This window comes from Megascapheus bottae, chromosome 20, assembly GCF_031878675.1.
Source record: "Megascapheus bottae isolate mThoBot1 chromosome 20, mThoBot2.hap1, whole genome shotgun sequence".
Lineage (NCBI taxonomy): Eukaryota > Metazoa > Chordata > Mammalia > Rodentia > Geomyidae > Megascapheus > Megascapheus bottae.
The window spans coordinates 29,807,736-29,828,483 of NC_143528.1; the positions used below are offsets into that span (position 1 = coordinate 29,807,736).

At 41.2% G+C, this 20,748-nt stretch overlaps 1 protein-coding gene across 2 annotated transcripts in view; it reads left to right on the plus strand.

Moving 5' to 3' along the window:
- The window catches only part of Sh3rf1 (SH3 domain containing ring finger 1), a 138,447-nt gene extending 120,268 nt beyond the window's left edge, over window positions 1-18,179 (plus strand). For both annotated transcript variants that reach the window (XM_090354207.1, XM_090354208.1), the window contains 2 exons: window positions 8,643-8,998; window positions 15,467-18,179. In XM_090354207.1, coding sequence (XP_090210333.1) covers window positions 8,643-8,998; window positions 15,467-15,635 — 525 coding nt within the window. In that variant the 3' untranslated portion in view covers window positions 15,636-18,179. The remainder of the gene's footprint in view (window positions 1-8,642; window positions 8,999-15,466) is intronic.
- The last annotated feature ends 2,569 nt before the right edge of the window (window positions 18,180-20,748 follow it).

The window sequence follows — 20,748 nt, forward strand, 5'->3', positions numbered from 1 at the left end:
AGAGACTATCTTCACTTTATCAGGAAAAAGCTGAAAAGCTAGCCGTGGAGATGTGGCTCAAATTATAGAGTGAATGAAGCTAAGGAAAGGGCGTCATGCCCTGAGTTTAAGCCCCAGGAATGACAAAAATAACAATATTATTTTATGAGTAAAAGTGTTACTTGTGGATTTAATTCATCTATAGTAATTCCATCCATAATTACTGTTTCCTTGAGAAATGAGATCTGAAATTTACGAAGAAAAAATCATTTTCTAAGTCCATAACTTTTATTATTATTTTTTTTAATCTCTCATTTGGAGCTTAGTTTTAAGGAAAATACAAATAGAGAAGTTGTTTAGGAAAGGATGAGATTTCTCTCCCCTGCATGTCCCTGAGCACTGGAAAGTTTTAGGGAATCTCTAGGGTAATCATAAACTCACAGCCACCTGGCTCAGTGACACTGTATGTTGCCATATTTAAGTAGTTAGGGAAACTCATAAATAGGAGTTTATAAGGAAATCAACTTTACAGCCTACTAAAAAGTTAATATTTAATTAACTTTTAACATGAAAGGTTTGGAAAACAAGTGGTATCTGCTCAGTGTTCATAATTAACTATCAAACTTGTGTTTAAACTGGTGTCCAATTTTGTTAATATCATTAATACAATTGTTTTTAATAGTTTTGATTGGGGGGGTATGTGTGCTGGTTTGGGGGCTTGAACTCAAGGTTTCACCACTGTCTCTGAGCTTTTTGGTTCAAAGCTAGCACTCTACCACTTAAGCCACAGTGACATTTCTGGTTTTGTTTTTGTTTTTTGGGTTTGTTTTTTGGGGGGTTTTTTTGGTGCTTAATTGGAGGGAAGAGTCTTCCCTGGACTGGCTGTGAATCATGAACCTCAGCTCTCAGCCTCCTAATTAATTAGCTAGGTTTAAGGAGGTGAGCCACCAGCCTGTAGTTTAGATTTTAATGCTTGGGCTCATGTGTCTCCAGGCCCTGGTACTTCCAGTAACAATTCATCAGATCTTTAATGCTTGAAAAATACAATGAATAGGTCTTCAAAGATGCGACCTCCTTTTTTTAGAACCTTTTAAATGTGCTTCATTACTGGTTAAAAAAAAAAGATTTTGTAGATATGATTAAAGAGTCCTAAGACAAGAGGAAATCATGTTCTGAAGGTGACCCAATGTTAAGTTCGTGAATCTTCCTGAAGATGAAGCGGACCAAAGACAAAGAAATGTGGAAAAACAAAAACAGAGCTGGAAATGCCATTGAAAAGGAGGCTAGAATTTGGAGAAAGCCAGGAGATAAGTTCTTCCGTACATATGTTCAGGAGACATGTGACCCTGCCCCAACCCTTTAATTTTTAGGACCTGACTCTGTCAACTTTTTGGGGCCTTTCAAGTACTACCTTAAGTATCACCCCCTCTTCAGAGATATGCCTCTGACAAATAGCACTGGCCATAGAGGTGCTCAGTGGTTGTAAGTGCTCTGGCACAGGATAGTCCTGGAGTTCACTGAGCACAAATCTTTTCTCAGTGCCCTCTATTTTGAGGGGACACAAAGAATATGCTTTTTTCTGCACACTGCTCAGGAATATTTGTCCAGCTGTTTTCTATATGCAGCTGCTTTTCATCCATTCCTCTAGTCTTTTTTTTTTTTTTTTTAAATCTTCTACCTCAGTGTTCTAAACCTATAAAGAGGCTTTTAATGACAGTAGGCATTCCATGATTATCATCACTCACTTTATCGTGAATCTTCATGATTGGCATCCTTTGGGCCATATTTATTTGTCAGGTTTGCAAGAGAATTATGGGAGAACTTGGTGATGCCATATTGAGATGCAAATGTTCGTAACATTTTCCCATCCAAATAACCTCCCACTCCTCAGAGTCTTTGTTTCCTCTTCTCAATGCTCATAAACCTTTTAGAGTTTCCCAGAAGTTGTTTTGTACCTAAACTGGTCTTCGCCTGTGGAATTGATCCTCACCCCAGATTCATCAGAAACTCTTCAAGATTATGGGTTACATTTCAGTTGTTAACTTTCTCTTTCTACTGACTGACTTGAATTCAGCCTGTCAAAAGAGTATTTGTTAGATCTGTAAATCCCATTCTCTTCAATCATTTCTTTCATGTCAATATTTGCTTTCCCTGTCTGAGCCTTGGCTGTCTGTAATCCTGGCTACTCAGGAGGCTGAATCTAAGGATTGTGGTTCAAAGCTGGCTTGGGCAGTTAACCACCAAAAGCCAGACAGTGAGGTATAGCTTAAGTGATAGGGCACTTAGCCTTGAGCAGAAAAAGCCAAAGGAGCCGGTGACTCACACCTGTAATCCCAGCTATTCAGGAGGCTGAAATCTGAGGATCTCAGTTCAAAGCCAGCCTGGGCACAAAAAGTCCGTGAGACTCTTATCTCCAATTAACCACCAGAAAACCAGAAGTGGTGCTGTGTCTCAGGTGGTACAACATTAGCCTTGAGCTGAAGAGCTCAAGAATTCAAGCCCCATGATGAACCAAAAATAAATAAATAAGTAAATAAAAAGCTAAGGGACTGCTCGCTCCCAGGCTCTGAGTTCAAGCCCCAGTAGTATTACCAAAAAGAAAAGAAAAAAAAGATTTGCTTTTCCTTTCTAGTATAAAGGTTATCCTTCCCTTTCTTCTTTCTATTTTTCCCAACTGGAACCACTACATAGCCCTGACAGTAGGCCTGTGTCTTTCTTATTCTTTTGGATTCACAGATGATTTTTAAAATGGCTTCTTTTTTCTTTCATTAGCATTTTGACTAGTTTAAGCTCATTTGATCTTTGGTCATCTTGAATGGCTATGGACCGGCATAGCATTCTTTATTGTATTCTTGATCTTTTTGTACAAAGCCTTTAAAAGTTGGATCATATTAGCCAGCTCTGTAGGGGAGCAGTACCTTTTACACCTCAACATTTTCATCTGCAGGGATAATTTGCAATTGTATGGGCAGGAGTTCATTTTTCACCATTCTCCCATTCTTCCCTTTTGGGTTTCATGTTTTGCATATGTTTCCTTTGAACTTTTAAAAATCACTTCTTTTAAACTTTAGAGATCAAATATATCACTAACTTCTTTTTAAGGTACTTTATTCCAAGTTCTGGCTATTTCTGCTTCTCAAGCCAAACTTGTCCATCTCTGTCTGGTCTCTTCCCTTCCTCAGTTGATCAGAATTGGATCCAAAGTTGCAGTTTGCTCAGAATCCGCCAGCAAGTCAAGGGAAGTGTATCAGAGTCTGTTTTGATAAGTCTTCCTAGTAGATAGGTCGGTAGTTATCAGAGCAATGCCCTCAATACCCTGGCAGCACATGCTCATTCTCCCAAATGATAGCTCACCTACCATCCTCTCCTCCCTGTGCTCCGATGCCCTGCAGACACACTGATTCCCTGATTTCTTCTAGAATTGTCAGCTCATTAGCAGCTTGGTAAGTCTGGACTTTTTTGTTGTTGTTGTTGTTGGACATGGGGCTTGAACTCAGCCTAGGTGCTGTCCCTGAGCTCTACAGCTCAGCCCTACCCCTGGGCCTGGGCATTGTCCCTGAGCTCTTCAGCTCAATTCTACCCTCCTCCCCTCCTTCAGCCTAGCCCTACTTCCCATTTTCTAGAGTTTAATGGAGATAAGAGTCTCAGGTCCTTTTGTGTCCAGGCTGGCTTTGAGCCTTGATCCTCAGATCTCAGCCTCCTGAGTGGCTAGGATTACAGGCGTGAGCCACTGCACCCTGCTATGGACATTTTTCTAAAAATGGACAAAAGGTCAACAGTTACCCAAAGCTTCATCCTTGAGTGCCTGATCATTCTCACCCTTAGGGCACCAACCTCAGGGTTTTTTTTAAATCTGTCAGCCAATAGTTGAGGACCTTTCTTGTTTTTCTAGATTTTTCTTTTTTAAGCAAAAGGCTCTACTGTGTTTTTAAATGTCCATTATCTTCTATTCTGAACTCTTCCTGGAGTTGTTACTGATTTTTCTTTTTTGCTCAAATAATTTCCTTTTTTCTTTTTGCTGTCAGACATAAGATCACCTGAGCGCTTTGGTTTCAATCCCAAGTACCACAAAAAGAAAAAGAAGGAAGAAAAGGCTAGAGGCAGAGAGAGGCAAGAAGTAGGAAAGGGGAAAAAGAAAGGGAGGGAGAGAGGGAGGGAGGAGGAGAGGGAGAGGAGTGAGGAGGAGAGGGAGGAATGAGAAAGCTAGGAGCCAGGGACTCATGCTTATAATCTTATCTGCTCACAAGTTGAGATTCAAGGTTGAGGACCAAGATTTGAAGATAGTCTAGACAGAAAACTGTGAGACTGTTATCTCCAGTTAGCAAAAAAAAACAAACAAACCAGGAATGAAGCTGTACTATGTACTAGTAGAGCACCAGCCTTGATCAAAAAGACAAGCAAGAGCAAGAGGCCCTGAGTTCAAGCTCCAGGACTCCCTCAATAAAAAAAGAAAGACAGAAAAAGAGGAAAGGAAAGGAGGGAAAGAAAGGAGGAGACAAATAGGGATGAAGGGAACAAAAGAAAATGTCTTCTTAATACTCCATGGTAAACGTGTCTCTAAAGAGGTTGCCTGTGTTGGAAGAGAAAAATGTAGTTGTGATGAAGACCTCTGTTGTACTCTTTAGTAACCTGGTTTTAGGCAAGCTTAGAGAGCTTTTTGTCATGAGAGGAATGAATTCCTATCTCACCTGGTTTCTGGAAGAAATAATGAGGAAATCTTCCTAATTGAACGTGGTGTTGTTAATAATCATCTCTAGAATGTCTCATGATCCTTCTTTTCTTTCTTGCCAGTCCTGGGGCTGGAACTCCAGGTGTGGGCACTGTCCTTAGACACACTTTTTGCTCAAGGCTAGCACTCTGCCACTTGAGCCACAGTACCACTTCTGGCCTTTTCTGTGTATGTAGTACCAAGGAATCGAACCCAGATCTTTGTGTATGCTAGGCAAGCACTCTACCAGTAGGCCACACTCCCAGCCTCTCATGGTCCTTTTTAAAGAAGCACTTTTGGCCATTAGTATCACAGATAGAAACTGGCTCATTTCTCTCTTCTTACCCTACTTTGGTTCTTGGGCTATTTTCAAAACTTTAAAAAAAAATTCTTCAGAGCCCAGAGACTCAATATGCTTAGCATCCATGAGTTCTTGCCCCCCCCCCTTTTTTTTTTAAACTACTAAGCAGATCTCTTTTCTTTTGGTGTGAGGTCGCAGGGTCTTGGTATGTTGCTGACTTGAATTTACTATGTGACCCAGGCTAGTCTCAAACCCACAGTCCTCCTGCCTCACAAGAAGCTGAGATTTACAGATATGCACCACCATACCCCACTAGAAAATAGTTTGCCTACAGGAATAACTCTTAGATTTTGTGAAAATCACAAAAGACTCAAATTGTCTTTTTACATACGGAATGCTATTTTAAGCCATCAGACCTTCTAAAGACAAATTAGGATTCTAAAAACATTATTTCATCTGGGAATAATATCTTGGGGAATCCACAGGAGGTGAGTTATTCAGGTTCATGTTAAAAGATACGTCCCTTTTTTCATGCGTACTGTTACTTTAAAAAAATAGTTTTGCTAAAGCGTAGTCAGAATTAATTCTTCTATCATTTTCACATTTGCTATTGGATTTAAAAAAAAATAAATGAAGGTGCCTTGATGGCAAGTCTCTTGATTTGCAAAATCACCTCTCTTAGGAAGCATATTGTTCTTCTAATAGAGAAAACATCAGAATCTATAACAGCACAGCTCTGTGGAAGAAGAGCTACATCTTTCCTATGTTCACCACCGTCCCCCCAACACACGCCTCCCTGCCCACACCCTGCCATGATACCTAATTCTTCTCCTCTGCTCCATGGGTAGTCAGCATGGCTGATGGTGATAGCACATCCCCTAGAAGTCATTAAAGTGAGCTGTAGTTAATGTGTTTAATCATTTTCAATGAACCAAGTCATTTTTCTTCCTAATCACTTTAGAGGCTGTTCCCTGAGCGCAATTCAGTTATCTGATATTCTTCTGAGTGCCCAGCCTTGAGCTTTTAAGCAACATCTTTAACTGTAGCTTGCTGAGATTATAATTTATCAGTGGACTTGATGTTCTGGGTGGATCTACAGGGGTCCAGAAATTAGAGTGTGCTTTCTTATATCATGGCGGGAGCAGCTGGAAATTGCAGCTGACAGCCACCTCAGAAGTAGAGGGGATCAGACATCACTCTTTCCCTACTTGATTTTTGATCCTTCCAGCCTTGGATTCTACAAGAATCTGGCATGGCTTTGGGCAGTCAAGCCACTTCACTGACCAAAAAATAAGTAAAGAAATAAATAAAACAGGGCCAGGAGTTTGGCCTAGTGGTAGAGTGCTTGCCTAGTATACACGAAGGCCTGGGTTCAATTCCTACCACATACATAGAAAAAAGCCAGAAGTGGTGCTGTGGCTCAAGTGGTAGATTTCTGGCCTTGAGAAAGCCGAAGGACAGTGCTCAGGCCCTGAGCTCAAGACCCAGGACTGGCAAAAAAGAAAGAAAGAAAAAAAAAGAAAAAGCTGGAAGTGGCCCCATGGCTCAAGTGGCAGAGCACTAGCCTTGAGCAAAAAGTGTCCAAGGACAGTGCCCAGGCCCTGAGTTCAAGCTCCATGACTGGCCTAAATAAATAAATAAATAAATAAATAAAACAAAATAATACTTTATTTCTTCTTCATTTGGGGAATCCAGAACATCCTAATATATCATCCATGCACTAGCACTCACTGGTGCCATCCCCCTATACTATTATTCTGTCCTCTATTTTAGTACGTGGAGAGCCTTGTACCAGGCATCCGCTGAGATGCAGGGGTATGTGTTACACTCAGATAGGTAGTTCAAGTTTGCAGGGTCATTTATTAGAATGCATATGGTGCTCCCCTACGAAATGTGGCATTGGGTGGGTGAAACAGAAACTAGCCAGATGAGAGATGAGCTAAACCAGGCCTTGAAGAGAAGCAAAAGCTCTTCTGCTGCCTAGGAGAGGTAGGGAGGGCACTGGTGTGTGCATCTCTAGCCCAGGCCAAGCAGGACAGAAATGGCCACAGCATTTACTCCCTGACCCCCACCCACCCCTCTTTCCATTCCTAGTCCACTGGTAACTAACACATACACTGTGAACAGTAGTTGTCAAATGGGGACGACTATGGTGCTTTTTCCCAGGGGTATTTGCTCACCATCTGATAAATGATTGCTTTGGTCTCTTCCTCTTTTTTTTCTGCCATGCTGTCTCTAATAGAACTGTGCTACTGCAGATGAAATTTCATCCCCTAAAGGGGTTTTTACTGAGTCTGAACTATCTTACAATCCCAAGAATTTCTTAGTGTTATATCTCCTGGTGGGTCCTTGATAATTCATTTTCCCTGTTAGTGGGCTTTAATTCCAATTTTCTTATAGTTCCCTAGTGGAATAGTTCTCTTTAAAATGATGGACTTTCAGGCCATGTTTTTATTCAGAGGACTTAATGATGTATTCAGCATCTTAGGGCCACAAGTTTAAGATGATTATTAAACTTCATGATCAAGACGAACATTGACTTAAAGCTTGACAAAGGAACATTCACTAGAGCTCTAGCTTTCTTTGCAATGCAACCATGGCTTTTGGGGAATAAGATGGCTGTAGAGAACTCACAGAACATTTACTTGCAAAATGAAAAAAAAATTAAGATACCCATGGTTTCTTGTTGTTTTGGGGGCTGACAGTCAAGGAAGCACAGGCCCCATAGAGACTTCTCCTAGAGTTGGTTAAATATAATCAATGTGGTGACATGTAAGAAGTGGGGTAAGCCTTCATTCTGTTCAAGGTATCATTACTGTAAATGATGGGGCTCAGCTGTGGATGTGGAGGAAATTGCTTTACGTCTACAATTAATGTGGCATAGTCAGCTTAATTAGCTGAAAATAATTAAGAGATGGATAGGCAGCATCTCAAGAAATGAAATCTAAAATCTGAAATTTCCATCTTACTCTAATGTATCTTTTTGTGGGGTTTGGTATTTTGTTTGTTTTTAGTTTGTTCATTTTTTTTTCTTTCATTATGTGGGTACTGAGGCTTAAATTCAGAGTTTCGTGCTCTTGCTTAGCTTGGTTGATGCTCTGCAACTTGAGCCGCACCTCCACTTTTAGCATTTTGCTAGTTAACTGGGAAAAAAAAAAAAAAGAGTCTTCAATTTGTTGGTCCATGTTGGCTTTAAAGCTCAGTCCTCACTCACCTCTCAGCTTCCTGAGCAGGTAGAATTACATGTCTGAGCCACCAGCACCTAGCCTCTGCTGTGTTTTGAACTACACTAAAATGCAAATTGAGTTCTGTCTGTTTTTACCAGTTCATCTTACTACTCAGTAGAACATAGGAAGAAACAGTGGAATAACCAAAACCAACAAATGCAGGCAGAAAGAGCAGTGGCAGAAAACAGCAGCAACCAAAATTCACATACAAAGTGGTAACCAGATGAGGGGACAGTCAGACATTTATGGAAACCATTACAATAGGGGATCGTTAGTGGGCAATTTATTATCCTGAGGAGTAATCATTCATAGCCAATTCTTTTCAAAGATGGACCCCAACCTACAACCGCCAAAAGGGCTCCGCCCATGAGCTCCACTGCAATGAGACGATCCACCTCCAACTTATGTCCATATTTCTTTTCTCTAGAAAGAAAAGAAGGGGTTGCTGAAGCTGCTTTCTGGAGCCTCCACCAAACGGAAGCCCCGTGTGTCCCCTCCAGCATCACCCACCCTGGAAGTGGAGCTGGGGGGTGGTGAGTTGTCCTTGCAGGGGGCCGTGGGTCCCGAGCTACCCTTAGGCTGCAGCCATGGCAGGACCAACTCCTGCTCCATAGACGGGGATGGAGCGGCCACGGGAGCAGCGGGAGCTGCCTCAGCCCAGGATGCCTTCCACCGCAAGACAAGTTCCCTGGACTCTGCAGTGCCCATCGCGCCACCGCCCCGGCAGGCCTGCTCCTCCCTGGGTCCAGTCCTGAATGAGCCCCGGCCTGTTGTTTGTGAAAGGTGAGTTCATGATCACTCCAGGAAAGAGCATGAAAACATATTTGGCAAGTTTTTGGTCCCATAAGAGAGTCTTAGAGACATTCCTGCTTGAGCTGGCTTTGAACCGAGATTCTCAGATCTCAGCCTCCTGAGTAGCTGGAATTACAGGTGTGAACCATCGGCACCTAATTTATTATATAATTTTAATAGCGAGATGCAGTAATTTTCTGTAGTTCTGACCCTTATGAAGCCAGTTTTGAGATGATCCTTGTCCTCTGAAATCATTGTGTCCTCTCACTTTGGGTGTTTCTCAGACTTTCCAGAGACAGCCTCTCCTGTCCCCTGGAGTTATTTCAGTTACTTGTGTAATTTCTTTTAATCACAAAGACTCCCTCTCTGCCTCCAGGCTTGATCTGTGGGTTTCCTCCATGCCCTGAGGCACTGAGTTCTTCCCCCCCCCCCCCCCTGAGCTTTGTGGCATTTTGTGTGACTGTGGCATTTTGTGTGACAGTTTAGGTGATGGTTCAATGTGCCTGGGCTCTCCATAGGCCTTGGCTGAGCAGTGCCAGGCCCCCACCCCCCACTCTCTCCATGCCCCATTATGCATTCCTTTTCACTTGCCAGATGTCCTCAGTCTCTGTGGCTTCTGCATGCGGGTCCTTGCCTCTTAGTGGGGCTCATTTCTAGCAGCAGGCTCCTGCTGTTCAATGCATCTGAAAAGGAGAAGTCTGCTAAAGCAGACAGGTGATGCTGGTCCAGGGAGCGAGGGCTGCATATCAGATGAGAAAAAAAAAGTGGCAAATTTAATGAGGGCACAGATGGGCCCTGGCAGTACAGAAAGAAGTCTGAAAGGTTTTTATGTGAGCATTTCGGTTTTAGGAGTGGAGAAGGAGTCTATGGAGAATTCTGCCCAACTTTATATGTTTATAAGCCATATTAGCTCAGTGGAATATTAAATGTAATAGTATAGGCAACCCCAGCAAGTAACCCTAGCCCTTTGCCTAGCATCGATTCTTAAAGTCTGTCCAATTATGAAAAGCAACATGAAACCACTATAGGAATCCTGAGAATGGAATTTGGGGGTTAATAGAAAGCTACTAAGTATGTAATTTAGGGATTACTTCTTTGCATGTTTTCAACACAGTAAAAAAAAAAAGTACTGCTTAAAATGAAGGAAAGATTAATTTTCACACGAGTATAATTCAGAAAGCATTTGAAGGTCTTAAAATTCCTTCATTCATGGTGAAAACATCAACTCTTACCCTGACAAAACTAACAGAATTTCACTGAATTTTTTTTTAACTGTATAGTACTGGGATAATGTGAGATACAGTTATGTGCAGACTCTTAATGAGGAGAAGAAGCTTAAAATCACCTACCAAACTATGACCTGGTCTTATAAATCTAAAATAAAAGGGGGAGAAAAAAGAAATATAGTTAAAAAAATATGTGATCAGGGCCAGTTCCAGGCTGGCAATGGAAAAACAAATATTGCCATGATGGAGCCATAAGCCATCTCATAATAAGAAAGGGGAAGCCTTGAAGTGTGTTGACAGGTCTTGGTGTCAGCTGAGAGAATTCTCCTGAGGAACAAAAGGAGTCTTTTGTGTGTGTTAGAGAGACTGAAGAAAACAAGCAAGAAAATAACACTATAGCCTGGAGGCAGAAAATGCATAATTGATGACAGCTGAAATAATAGAACAAATATTTTTTAGACTCTATTTTAGAAGGATTGCAGGGGGGTAAGTAATTAGGAAATTGCAAAGAGAAAGTCGAAAGAAAGTATCTCAGAAAGGACGACAAAGAAAAGTGTATGTGACAGTTTCTTGTTGTTTTCCCTCTATTTCTTCATATTAGAATTTAAAGGGATAAAAACATACGTTTAAACCCATCTCCTAAATTGGAAAAGAACCTGTGATCTTTGATCAGGGATTAAGCCACAATACTTGGAAACATACAAATTAGCTAGGGATAGATTTACAGAAAAGCAGTTGGGTTTAGCCAGCATGATTAATTTCTTTGAGTCAGTGACAATGAATCCACTGAGTGAGGCAATGGACATAATTTACTTGGACTTTGAGTTCACTACAAAGCAAAGCTGGTATGGTTTTGCCAGTGAAATACTTAATTGGGTCTTAGATTGTATGGTAACTGGCACAAAGCAGTGAATGATTCCTCAACCATACCAGGGGTGATGGATGATAGAGTGCTTCCCAGAGCCATGGGCTGGGGGGGGAGGTTCATTTTGGGAAGTACTAAAGGAGATTAGAAATGGTAATGTGTGAACTACAGAAAATGACAGACAATTGGGGGGGGGTGAGGATACAGAAAGTTTACACTAAGAAAGGATTCCCAGTGCCTGTCTAGATGGGAGCTAGAATAGCTAATCCCAAGCCAGAAGGCTTGGCATTGCCTGTCAGTTGAGCTTCTGCATAGAGAAGCAAGAATCTGCATCTCCACTTCTATCCCAGTGCATATTCATCAACAGCTGGGTGAAAGACTGGCTCACAGCCATGCAGAAGCAGAGACCTGCGTAAGGCAGAGTCTGAACCCCACTGGGACTAGGGGTCCTTTAAGGCAACTACAGTACCAGTTGGCTTTTTACACATTGTCTTTCTTTTACTATTATTTCTATGCATTTTATTTGTTGCTCTCCTTTTAATGTATAAAACTCACCAATTCAATTGTATTAACAACATTGTGAAGCTACACACCTCTATCCCGCTCTAGAAATGTTGCTTGCTCTCACACTGAAGCGCTGATATTGTTTAAACAATAGCTCCTCCACCCCTCTCGTTTTCCCTATTTCCTGGAAATTTCCCATTTCCTGAAAATGCCATTCTACTTCCAGCTTCTATGAGTAACTGCCCTGAGTCTCTCTTAAGTAGAATTCTACAATAATAGAATAATAGTCTGTTTAGAATGGCTTATTTCACTTAATATTTGCAGGGGTGTAATATTGTAGCAGAATTGCATTCCTTTTTTTTAAAAATATACTTCCTCTTTAAAGAACATTGTACATTTTTTTTAATGTGACTATAGGATAAAGCCTTTTCTTTCCATCATTTGAGTTGCTTAAGAACGTTGTACTGTGTGTGGTAGTATGAAGCACATAATGAATTTAGCATCAGCTCTCCTTCCCCACCCCACCCCCAGCAGATTGTGGCTCAGTAGATTAATGAGACAGAGACACAGGCAGTAATGATACAATATAGAGTGTGCGCTGTGCTAAGTGCCTTAAAAATATACATGGAGAGACCTCCGGGCTCTAGTCAAGCATGAAATGACTTCCAGTCATGGGGCTAGAGATTTCAGAAGGGAGCATGGGAGCCATGTGAGAGATTGATAGGGTGTGGATGAGCAGAGATAGTGGGGAGAGAAATTCCCAGTGCAAGATTTCATAGGAGCCAAGGCATAGAGCGGGAGGAGCGGAGGCCAGATGTGGAAGATAAATACAGAATTCTCCTCTAGTGCTGGGCAGGCTTCACATGGGTTTGGCACATTTGTGGTGATGATGCCAGCTCTAGCTCTAAAGAGAGATTACAGCCAGATCACAGAGGGCTTTGTCTACCAGTTTTAGGATTAACCTTACAAGTTCAAAAAGCTGTTAATGGTTTTTCAGCAATGGGTCATTACAGATAGAATTTCTGCTCAAAGATATTAATATGTAGCCAGGCACTGGTGACTCACTACGCCTGGAATCCTAGCTACTCAGGAAGCTAAGATCTGAGAGTCAAAGTTTTCAAATCTAGCCTGGCAAGAATTCATCATATATCATAGAATTGAGAAATAAAAGGGACAGGGAAGGTCCAGAGGGGGTGAAGATACCGAAAGTGATGACACAATTCAAGATGCATACTACATATAAACTGCTTTGTTAAATGGGGAAAAAAAAGTTCAATATATAACCTAAAATTAAGATGAGAAAGGAAAGGGGTAGAATAGGATAGAAACTGCTTTGGCGAATGGCAACTTCTTTTTTTTTTTTTTTTTGGTTGTGGGACTTGAACTCTGGGCCTGGGTGCTGTCCCTGAGCTCTTCAGCTCAAGGCTACCTTGAACCACCACATCATTTCCAGTTTTTCCAGTAGCTAATTGGAGATAAGTCTCACAGACTTTAGTGCCCTGGCTGACTTTGAACCATGATCCTCAGATCTCATCCAGTAATGAGGCAATCAACCAGGGTACTGACACAGACAGTAAGGAGAAATGGAAGTGCGAGAGGTTGAATCAGGAGGGGACCTGGAAATCCTGGGTAGAGTCTGAGCTTTTGAGGATCAGACCTGCACAAGAGCCCTGTGGTCCTACAACCAAGTATAATCAAGTGAGGCCAAGAGAGGATTGGGCCACAGATGTGAGGGGCCTGGGCAGCTGGGCCATACATCAGTTAGCTGGTCTGTGAACATTGTGCTTGGCAAGGCTTCTCAGTGCCTGAGATCGTAGGCCTCCCGTGCCAGTGTTAAGCCTTCTGAGTCTGTCATAGACGTCTCTGTGCAAACCACCTCACTAGGGCCAAGGGCTGGACGGCTTATGTCCCCACTGTACCTGGTTGTCTTTACACGACGAAGACTGTGTCACAGTTTCCACCATTTGCACATGGTTTCACATTCTATCCGCCCCCCTCCAGAGGTTTATAACTTAGCAATGAAAATGCACGCCCACTGGGAACTTGGCAGGAAGATTATGTTCTTAGCCCCGCAGCAGTTGTAGTTCAAAAAAAATTTTTTTTGAGAAAATTGGCTTAGTGCATTTTATAAAATGCATATATTATCTAATTCACTTTTTTATTTTTCCAACCATTTCTATTCTGTGTTACCTGTAAGCCGCTTGTGGAGAGCCAGTTGAAAAGAGATCTCACGAGGAATCTCCTTTGAATGTGTTTTGAATCACTGCTCTGCTGCTTTTTTACTTTGCTTTCCCCCTGGCCCACAATTGTAAAGCATTCTGAAATTTTAACTTGCCCCCAATGACAACGACATCATCGCTTTTTATGTGGATTTTTATCACATTGGCATCAGACCTGAGAAATCGCATCTGGATCCTTCTCTCAGAGAAGGTCATGATGAAGTTATTTGGCTTATGTTTAAAGATGTCAAGAGAAGTGATTCCAGACCGCCTTGTCAGTCTGAAGTACGTGAAGTGTCATTGTCAATGGATTATAAAGTTGTGGCCTGAGTTTGTTTTCTGGTTAGAAGCAGCCCACTCCTTCAGGCGCCCCCCACTACATGTCAGACCCCTGCCTGCTCTCCCATGAGCTATGGTTATCATGAGAGCTGAATTTTGGTGTTGAATGAGGAAATCAGTTACTATCCTAGAGCATCCTTTTTACAATCTCTTTACCTTTGTGTTCACTGTTTGTTTAACTCATTACATTCCTGTTCTATAGATGAAGGAACTGGACAGCTGAAATAAACTGGTCCAAAGTGCAGTTTCTCTGAATGACCTTAAAGACTGTGTCAGCCCCTTAGACCAAAGCTTCTTATGCTTGAATAAGCTGAGCCCATCTTACAAACAATAAACTAGCTTGTGTTGTACTTTTGCTTCAGCTTATTGAGAGTAATTTAGTTCCTGTGTCCAATGGAGCCAAGTAACAGTTTGGACAACCACTTAATCTTTGTAAAGATACTCAGATTCTTGCTAAGCAGTCTCTTTGTTCATGTGAAAGGGCTCTTTTTATTTATTTATTTTTTAGTGGAATGGAGATTGAAGGAGGATCAGGCTCTACTGGAGATCCAGCTCCTAAGGTTTCAGCAACCACCATTGACCAGTCAGCATTGGCTTTGGGGGAGAAGCTTCAGTTCCTTACCACTGGCTCCCTCCACGAGGAGACTGAGTGTCCTCACAACATAGCAACTGACTTTTCACAGTGAATGAGCCAAGAGAAAGTAGAAGCCATAATACCTTTAATAGCCTCGTCTTCAATATCATACACTATCCCTTTAATAATATTTTCCTGATCACCATGAGAAGAGTGTACACAAGCAATAAAATGCCAGGCTCTCTAAGTCTAGCCTGGAGGTTAGGCCAAGATACAGCAAGATTTCCAATTTCCCCCTTTGGCTAGGCAGAGTAAGAGAAGAGGAAACGAGAGAAATAATGTTGAGAAAATAGGAAGGGATAAAAGAATGTGGAACCTAAAACATGTCACCTCCATCTGGCTTCCTTGGTAGCTAGCTCCAATTCTGTAGAAGGAGACTAAGAGTGGGGAAGGGAGAAAGATATGTATTATTAAAACAAGGCTAAGCTTGGCACCTCTGGCTCCCATCTATAATCCTAGATCTTCACATCTCACCTCCTGAGTAGCTAGGATTACAAGCATGAGCCATCATCACCTAGCCATACACTGTTTTTCTCACAGCTCTGATTCTAACGAATCTCTCTCTCTCTCTCTCTCTCTCTCTCTCTCTCTCTCTCTCTCTCTCTCTCTCTCTCTCTCTCTCTCTCTCTCTCTCTCTCTCTCTCTCTCTCTCTCTCTCTCTCTCTCTCTCAGGCACAGGGTGGTGGTTTCATACCCTCCTCAGAGTGAAGCAGAACTTGAACTGAAGGAAGGAGACATTGTGTTTGTTCATAAAAAACGAGAAGATGGCTGGTTCAAAGGCACGTTGCAACGTAATGGGAAAACTGGCCTTTTCCCAGGAAGCTTCGTGGAAAACATCTGAGGATACTGACACTGAGAAGGCTTAAAAAATGATACACCACACAGCAAAATAGCACAAAGCAGTTTCATGGAAAGAGCACATCTGTGGACTTCCAGATTGTCAGAAGCTGAGCGAAGGGTTGGTGTGTGACTTCACTGCGCCCCCTGACTTGGATACCCCAAGTGACAAGAATAAGGAGAGTGGATGGCTGTTCTCACTCTGGGGTCTGGTTGTTAGGTGTGCCTTGTTCTGTCTGATATACTTCTTTCTTTTTTTTTTTTTAAAATCTATAACTAAAATGGACAATTGTTTACAAGGCTTAACTAATTTATTTGCTTTTTTTTAACTTGAACTTTTCTTGTAATAGATGAAGATTCTTTGGATTATGATTTTAAGAAATTATTAATTTATGAAATGATAGCTAAGGAGAAGCTGGATCATCTCCTGTTGAGAGCAAGAGATCCTTTATAAAATGCATTCCCCCCCCCCCCCCCCGCTCACTTCTTCCCACCCTGGTATTTTGCTTCTTTAAAACAGACATGCCAGTTCTTATCCAGGCACCAGTTATGTCTCACACCTATAATTTCTGACTATACAGGAAGTTGAGATCTGAAGATACAGGTCTGAAACCAGTCCAGATAGACAAATCTATGAGACCTTTGTCTCTAACTAACCAGCCTGAAGTAGAGATATGGCTCAAGTAGTAGAATGCCAATGGTAAGGGGGGGGAAAAGCTAAGTGAGAACACAAGGCCCTGAATTCAAACCCCAGTACTGGCACATGCGCATATGCATGCACACATACACACATACACCATTTCTCTTGATTTATGTTTGGGTTTTGTTTTGTCTTTGGAAAAACCAAACATACAACTGCATTAATAACAAACAAGGGCCTCGGGAAGGGTAATGAAAACTCGAGAGAGGAAAAGTTAGTGATTCCCTGTCTGATCAGGAATCAGCCTGAAGACTAGTCCTCAACTGAATTTGGGAGCTCTCAGTTTTTTCCTTAAATGGAATCAGTGAGGTGATAAGGAAAAATAAAAAGCACAACCATAGACAAAAATGTATTCTAAATTATGTAGTTTTGTAGCATAAACAGCTCAGTTTGTTGGTTGGACAGTAGAAGAAAATGAAGTTGTGTTCCTTGAGAATGGCCGTGACACATCATTTCCATTTTTCTCTGAGTGATATGCATGCCCCAGGACACCATCAAGTGTTTGTGAGGTGGCAGTGGTAGGTGATGCCCTAGTGTTGACTCAAAGGCTGTGAGGAACACTGTGAAAGCTTTCCATTCATCCATTGTGATTCTTCCTCCTCCATCTTGCATGTGGTACTGGAGATCCACAGTGACAGAAGCCACATGGTATGTATATTTCATGGCAATTTCCTGTCTTGGTTAGTTGGCACTCCAAATTGATAAGAGCAAGAACAAGAAGTGTAACATGGGCAACATTTACATCTCTCTCTCCCAAAGTCCTTAACTGAGTATCCGGGGATGCAGGGGGCTCTTGACTGTACTCAGTCCCGCACTGGTGAAGACATCCATCAACCATCACCACAATCCTTAGTGACAATTATCTTTTACATCCTCCCAGCAGAAGGAAGGAAAGATAGGTTGATCTAGGAGACTTGTGGGTTCCAGTGGAGAGTCCAGTTGAGCCTGCCTTTATATTCATTCAGTCTTTGATATGATTGACTGCTTCCACCAAGTACTTTAAGATCTCACACAGTCTTCAATCTGGCTAATCCAGAAAACAGAAGGGAGGGGAGACCAGCCTGATAGTGAATGAGACTGACACCACAGTTTTCTCAAAGAAAAAATAAACACAAACCTATTCCCTTGTTTTTTGTTTTTTTTTTGTTTTGTGTTGTTTTTTACTTTGAAGAATTCCAGCTAGGAAATAGAAATATGAACTGGGAAGTCATATTGCAAGATGGAGAGGTTTTGTTGTCTTAAAAAGATGTCCTGTGGTCCAAAATGAAATCAATCATTCCTAAGTTGACTTTTTTTTTTAAATAAAACACTGTATATTATGTTCCTGTGTGTTAAATTTTTTTAAACAAATACTTTACTTGGATATTCATGTAATATATAAGGTTTGGTGAAATGATCTTTAGTTAGGAAAACAAGCTGAAACCAGCTTTTGTCAGTGTAACTTGACACCAATGTGTCGTAATATTCTTTATTTTGGGAAATTTGTGTATTTTATAAAAATTTTAAAAAAAAGTCAAAAGACTACTACAGGTTAAGATAATTTTTTACCTGTCTTTTTCTCCATATTTTAAGCTATGTGATTGAAGTACCTCTGTTAATAGTTTCCTGGGATAAAGTTGGTCAAAGTTTCATCTGTTAATAGATCGTTAGGTAATATAATGTATGGGTTTTCTATTGGTTTCTGGTTGTTGTTTTTTTTTTTTTTGAAGACAGTAGATGGATTTTGTAACAAGGGCTTGTTACACCATGATATGGTAATGATAAAATTATAATTATCATTCCTTTTCATGTGAGCAATTTGAGGACTGGATAAAAAGTTTCGAGATTAAAATTTGATGTTCAACCTTTGGATGCTTCTTGTTTCAATTCTTAAAATTTTTACTCTCTTGAATTCCGTATCACAAAAATTACTTGCTTGTAATACCAATATTTGTAATCATCTTGAGCATTATGGTCTGTGTGTGTGTGCGATCATGTGAGCATGTGTGTTTGTGTGTATGCATATAGACTTCAACACAAGTCCTGTGTACTGTCCCTGAGGTTTTTGCTCAAGGCGGATGCTCTCCTTGTATATTTTCAGTGGTTGATTGGAGACAAGTATCACACACATTCCTGCCTTCAAACCACAATTCCCAGATCTCAGCCTCCTGAGTGGCTAGGATTATAGGTGTGAGCCACAAGTGCTCCGCTCACTGATTTATTTTACCAGTCCAGAATCTTATTTGAAAACCTTGTGGCTCCTGAAGAAACTTGAAGTGTCTAGATACTTTCTGAGGGGTCTCACAAGGTTTTGTATTACCCTTTTGGTCCCTTGACCCCCCCCCCCTTTACAATAACATTTACCCCTAAACAATGTGGAGAATGTTGCGAGGTAACTTCTCCATGAGTGCAAGCCTGTAACTAACGGTATGATTGCCCAGAGGTTTCGACGTGACACAGAATATAATCCTTACTCTTGCTATGATTTTAATATTCCATAAAATGAAAGGATTCTTTTGTTCATGAGGCTTGGGGGGGGGGTAGTTCCTGGGTTTTAGATCAATGCCTCGTGCCTGCTAATAGGTACTTGATCATTTTGGCCACAACACCATTTCCTTTTTGAGTTGATTGTTTTCAAGATTAGTCTCACTTTATGCCTTGGCCAGTGTGGATTGAAATCCTGTTTGTATTTCCCTTTTGTTACTGGTGTGACAGGCATATATCATTGCGCCCAGCCTTTGGTTGAGAGGGAGTCTTGTGAACTTTTTTGTTCAGGCTGGTTTTGAACCCTGATCCTCTAAATTCTGCCTCCCAAGTAGCTAGGATTACAGGTTTGAACCCGGCTAATGAAAGTTTGTTTTGTTTTGTTTAACAAGGAGTTTCCTATTCACTTTTATTTACTTTCAGATTACGTGCCAGAATTAAAAATTAAGAATTCTAGGTTGTAGCGTTATCAAGAACTACTGAGTTTCTTCCTTTTACTCCACGTCTAGCTTCTGGAGACAGAGAGAAAATGTCACCGTTTTGAATTTTTTATTTTAGTGGGTAGCCCTAAATTCACCTCTGGTTTCATTTTATTTTATGATAGTAGGTTTGAACTTACTACCTTAAACTTGCTTAGTGAGCTTGCTTGGCTGTTCTGCCGCACCTCCTACTTTTTCACTGGTTGTGTTGGAGATGGAGGCTGTCAGAATTTTTGCCCAGGCTAGGTTCTGTGATCATTTGGATGTCCGCTTCTTGAGTGGCTGGGATTACAGGCATAGTCACTGGTACCAGCTCTCCAAATGTCTTATCTCATTCCCTTAAAGTATAGAAGCGTTACCTAAAGCCTTTCTAGATCTCACTGCATTTAGTTTTATACTAAAGTAATAATAGACTTTTGTTGTTGTTTTGGGGTCTTGTTTGTGGAGACAGCATGTAGTTAGGTTACCCAGTCTTTCTTTTAGCTTCTGGAGTCAATCTTTCTATTTCAACTGTACAAGAAGGTGGAACTGAAGGCATATGGCACTGTGCTCGGCTTAGGTCAACATTTTCAGACCTGTAGATATTCAAATGGCTATTTCAATCCACAACTATGTAAAACATTAGAATACCAGTGTGGAAAATGTTTTTTGTGGAGGTGGAACTTTTTATATCCATGTGAAATTTCAAAAAGTGTGTTTGCAGCAATTAAAATGTGTTATTGTGTAGAGTTGCAAGCCTTTCTACAAGAAAGAATTTGCCAGCCTCCATTAAATATTTACAAAAGAAGCTAGCCAGGGGCTGGGAGTTTGGTCTAGTGGTAGAGTGCTTGCCTCTAGCATACAGGAAGGCCTGGATTCGATTCCTAGGTACCACATACATAGAAAAAAGCTGGAAGTGTTGCGGTGGCTCAAGTGGCAGAGCTCTAGCCTTGAGAAACCCAAGGACACTTCCCAGGCCAAGTTCAAGCCCCAGGACTAGAAAAGAAAAGAAAAGAAAAAAAACTAGCCAATGTCCAGATTTGGCTCCAGACAGTAATAGGGGATTTGCTGTACCCCACCCCTTAGTGATTAATTACGTGTAGGGCCAGAAAAGAGCCATCACTCAGAGTGGTACACAGCCAAAGTAAACAGGGACAATTTCAAAATCTTCTTTATCTGGGTTACAAATGAACATTGATTTCCTTTGTTTTCCATATTTCCTTAACCCTTGAACAATGTGGGTTCGGATTGTGTAAGCCCACTTATCCTGGAACTTTGGAGATTTGAGATAGTTGGAAAACTTGCTAATACAAAATCACATACCCTAGAAATAGTGACCAAAAAAATGACAGAACATGAGCTGTATCATGAATGCTAAATTTATACATAAATTCTAGTCTTTCACTATTTACTATTGTAAAATAGCCAATAGCCGGACATGGTAGCACAAGCCTTTAATTTCTCAGAAGAGGGGCTTACATATCATGATACGGTTT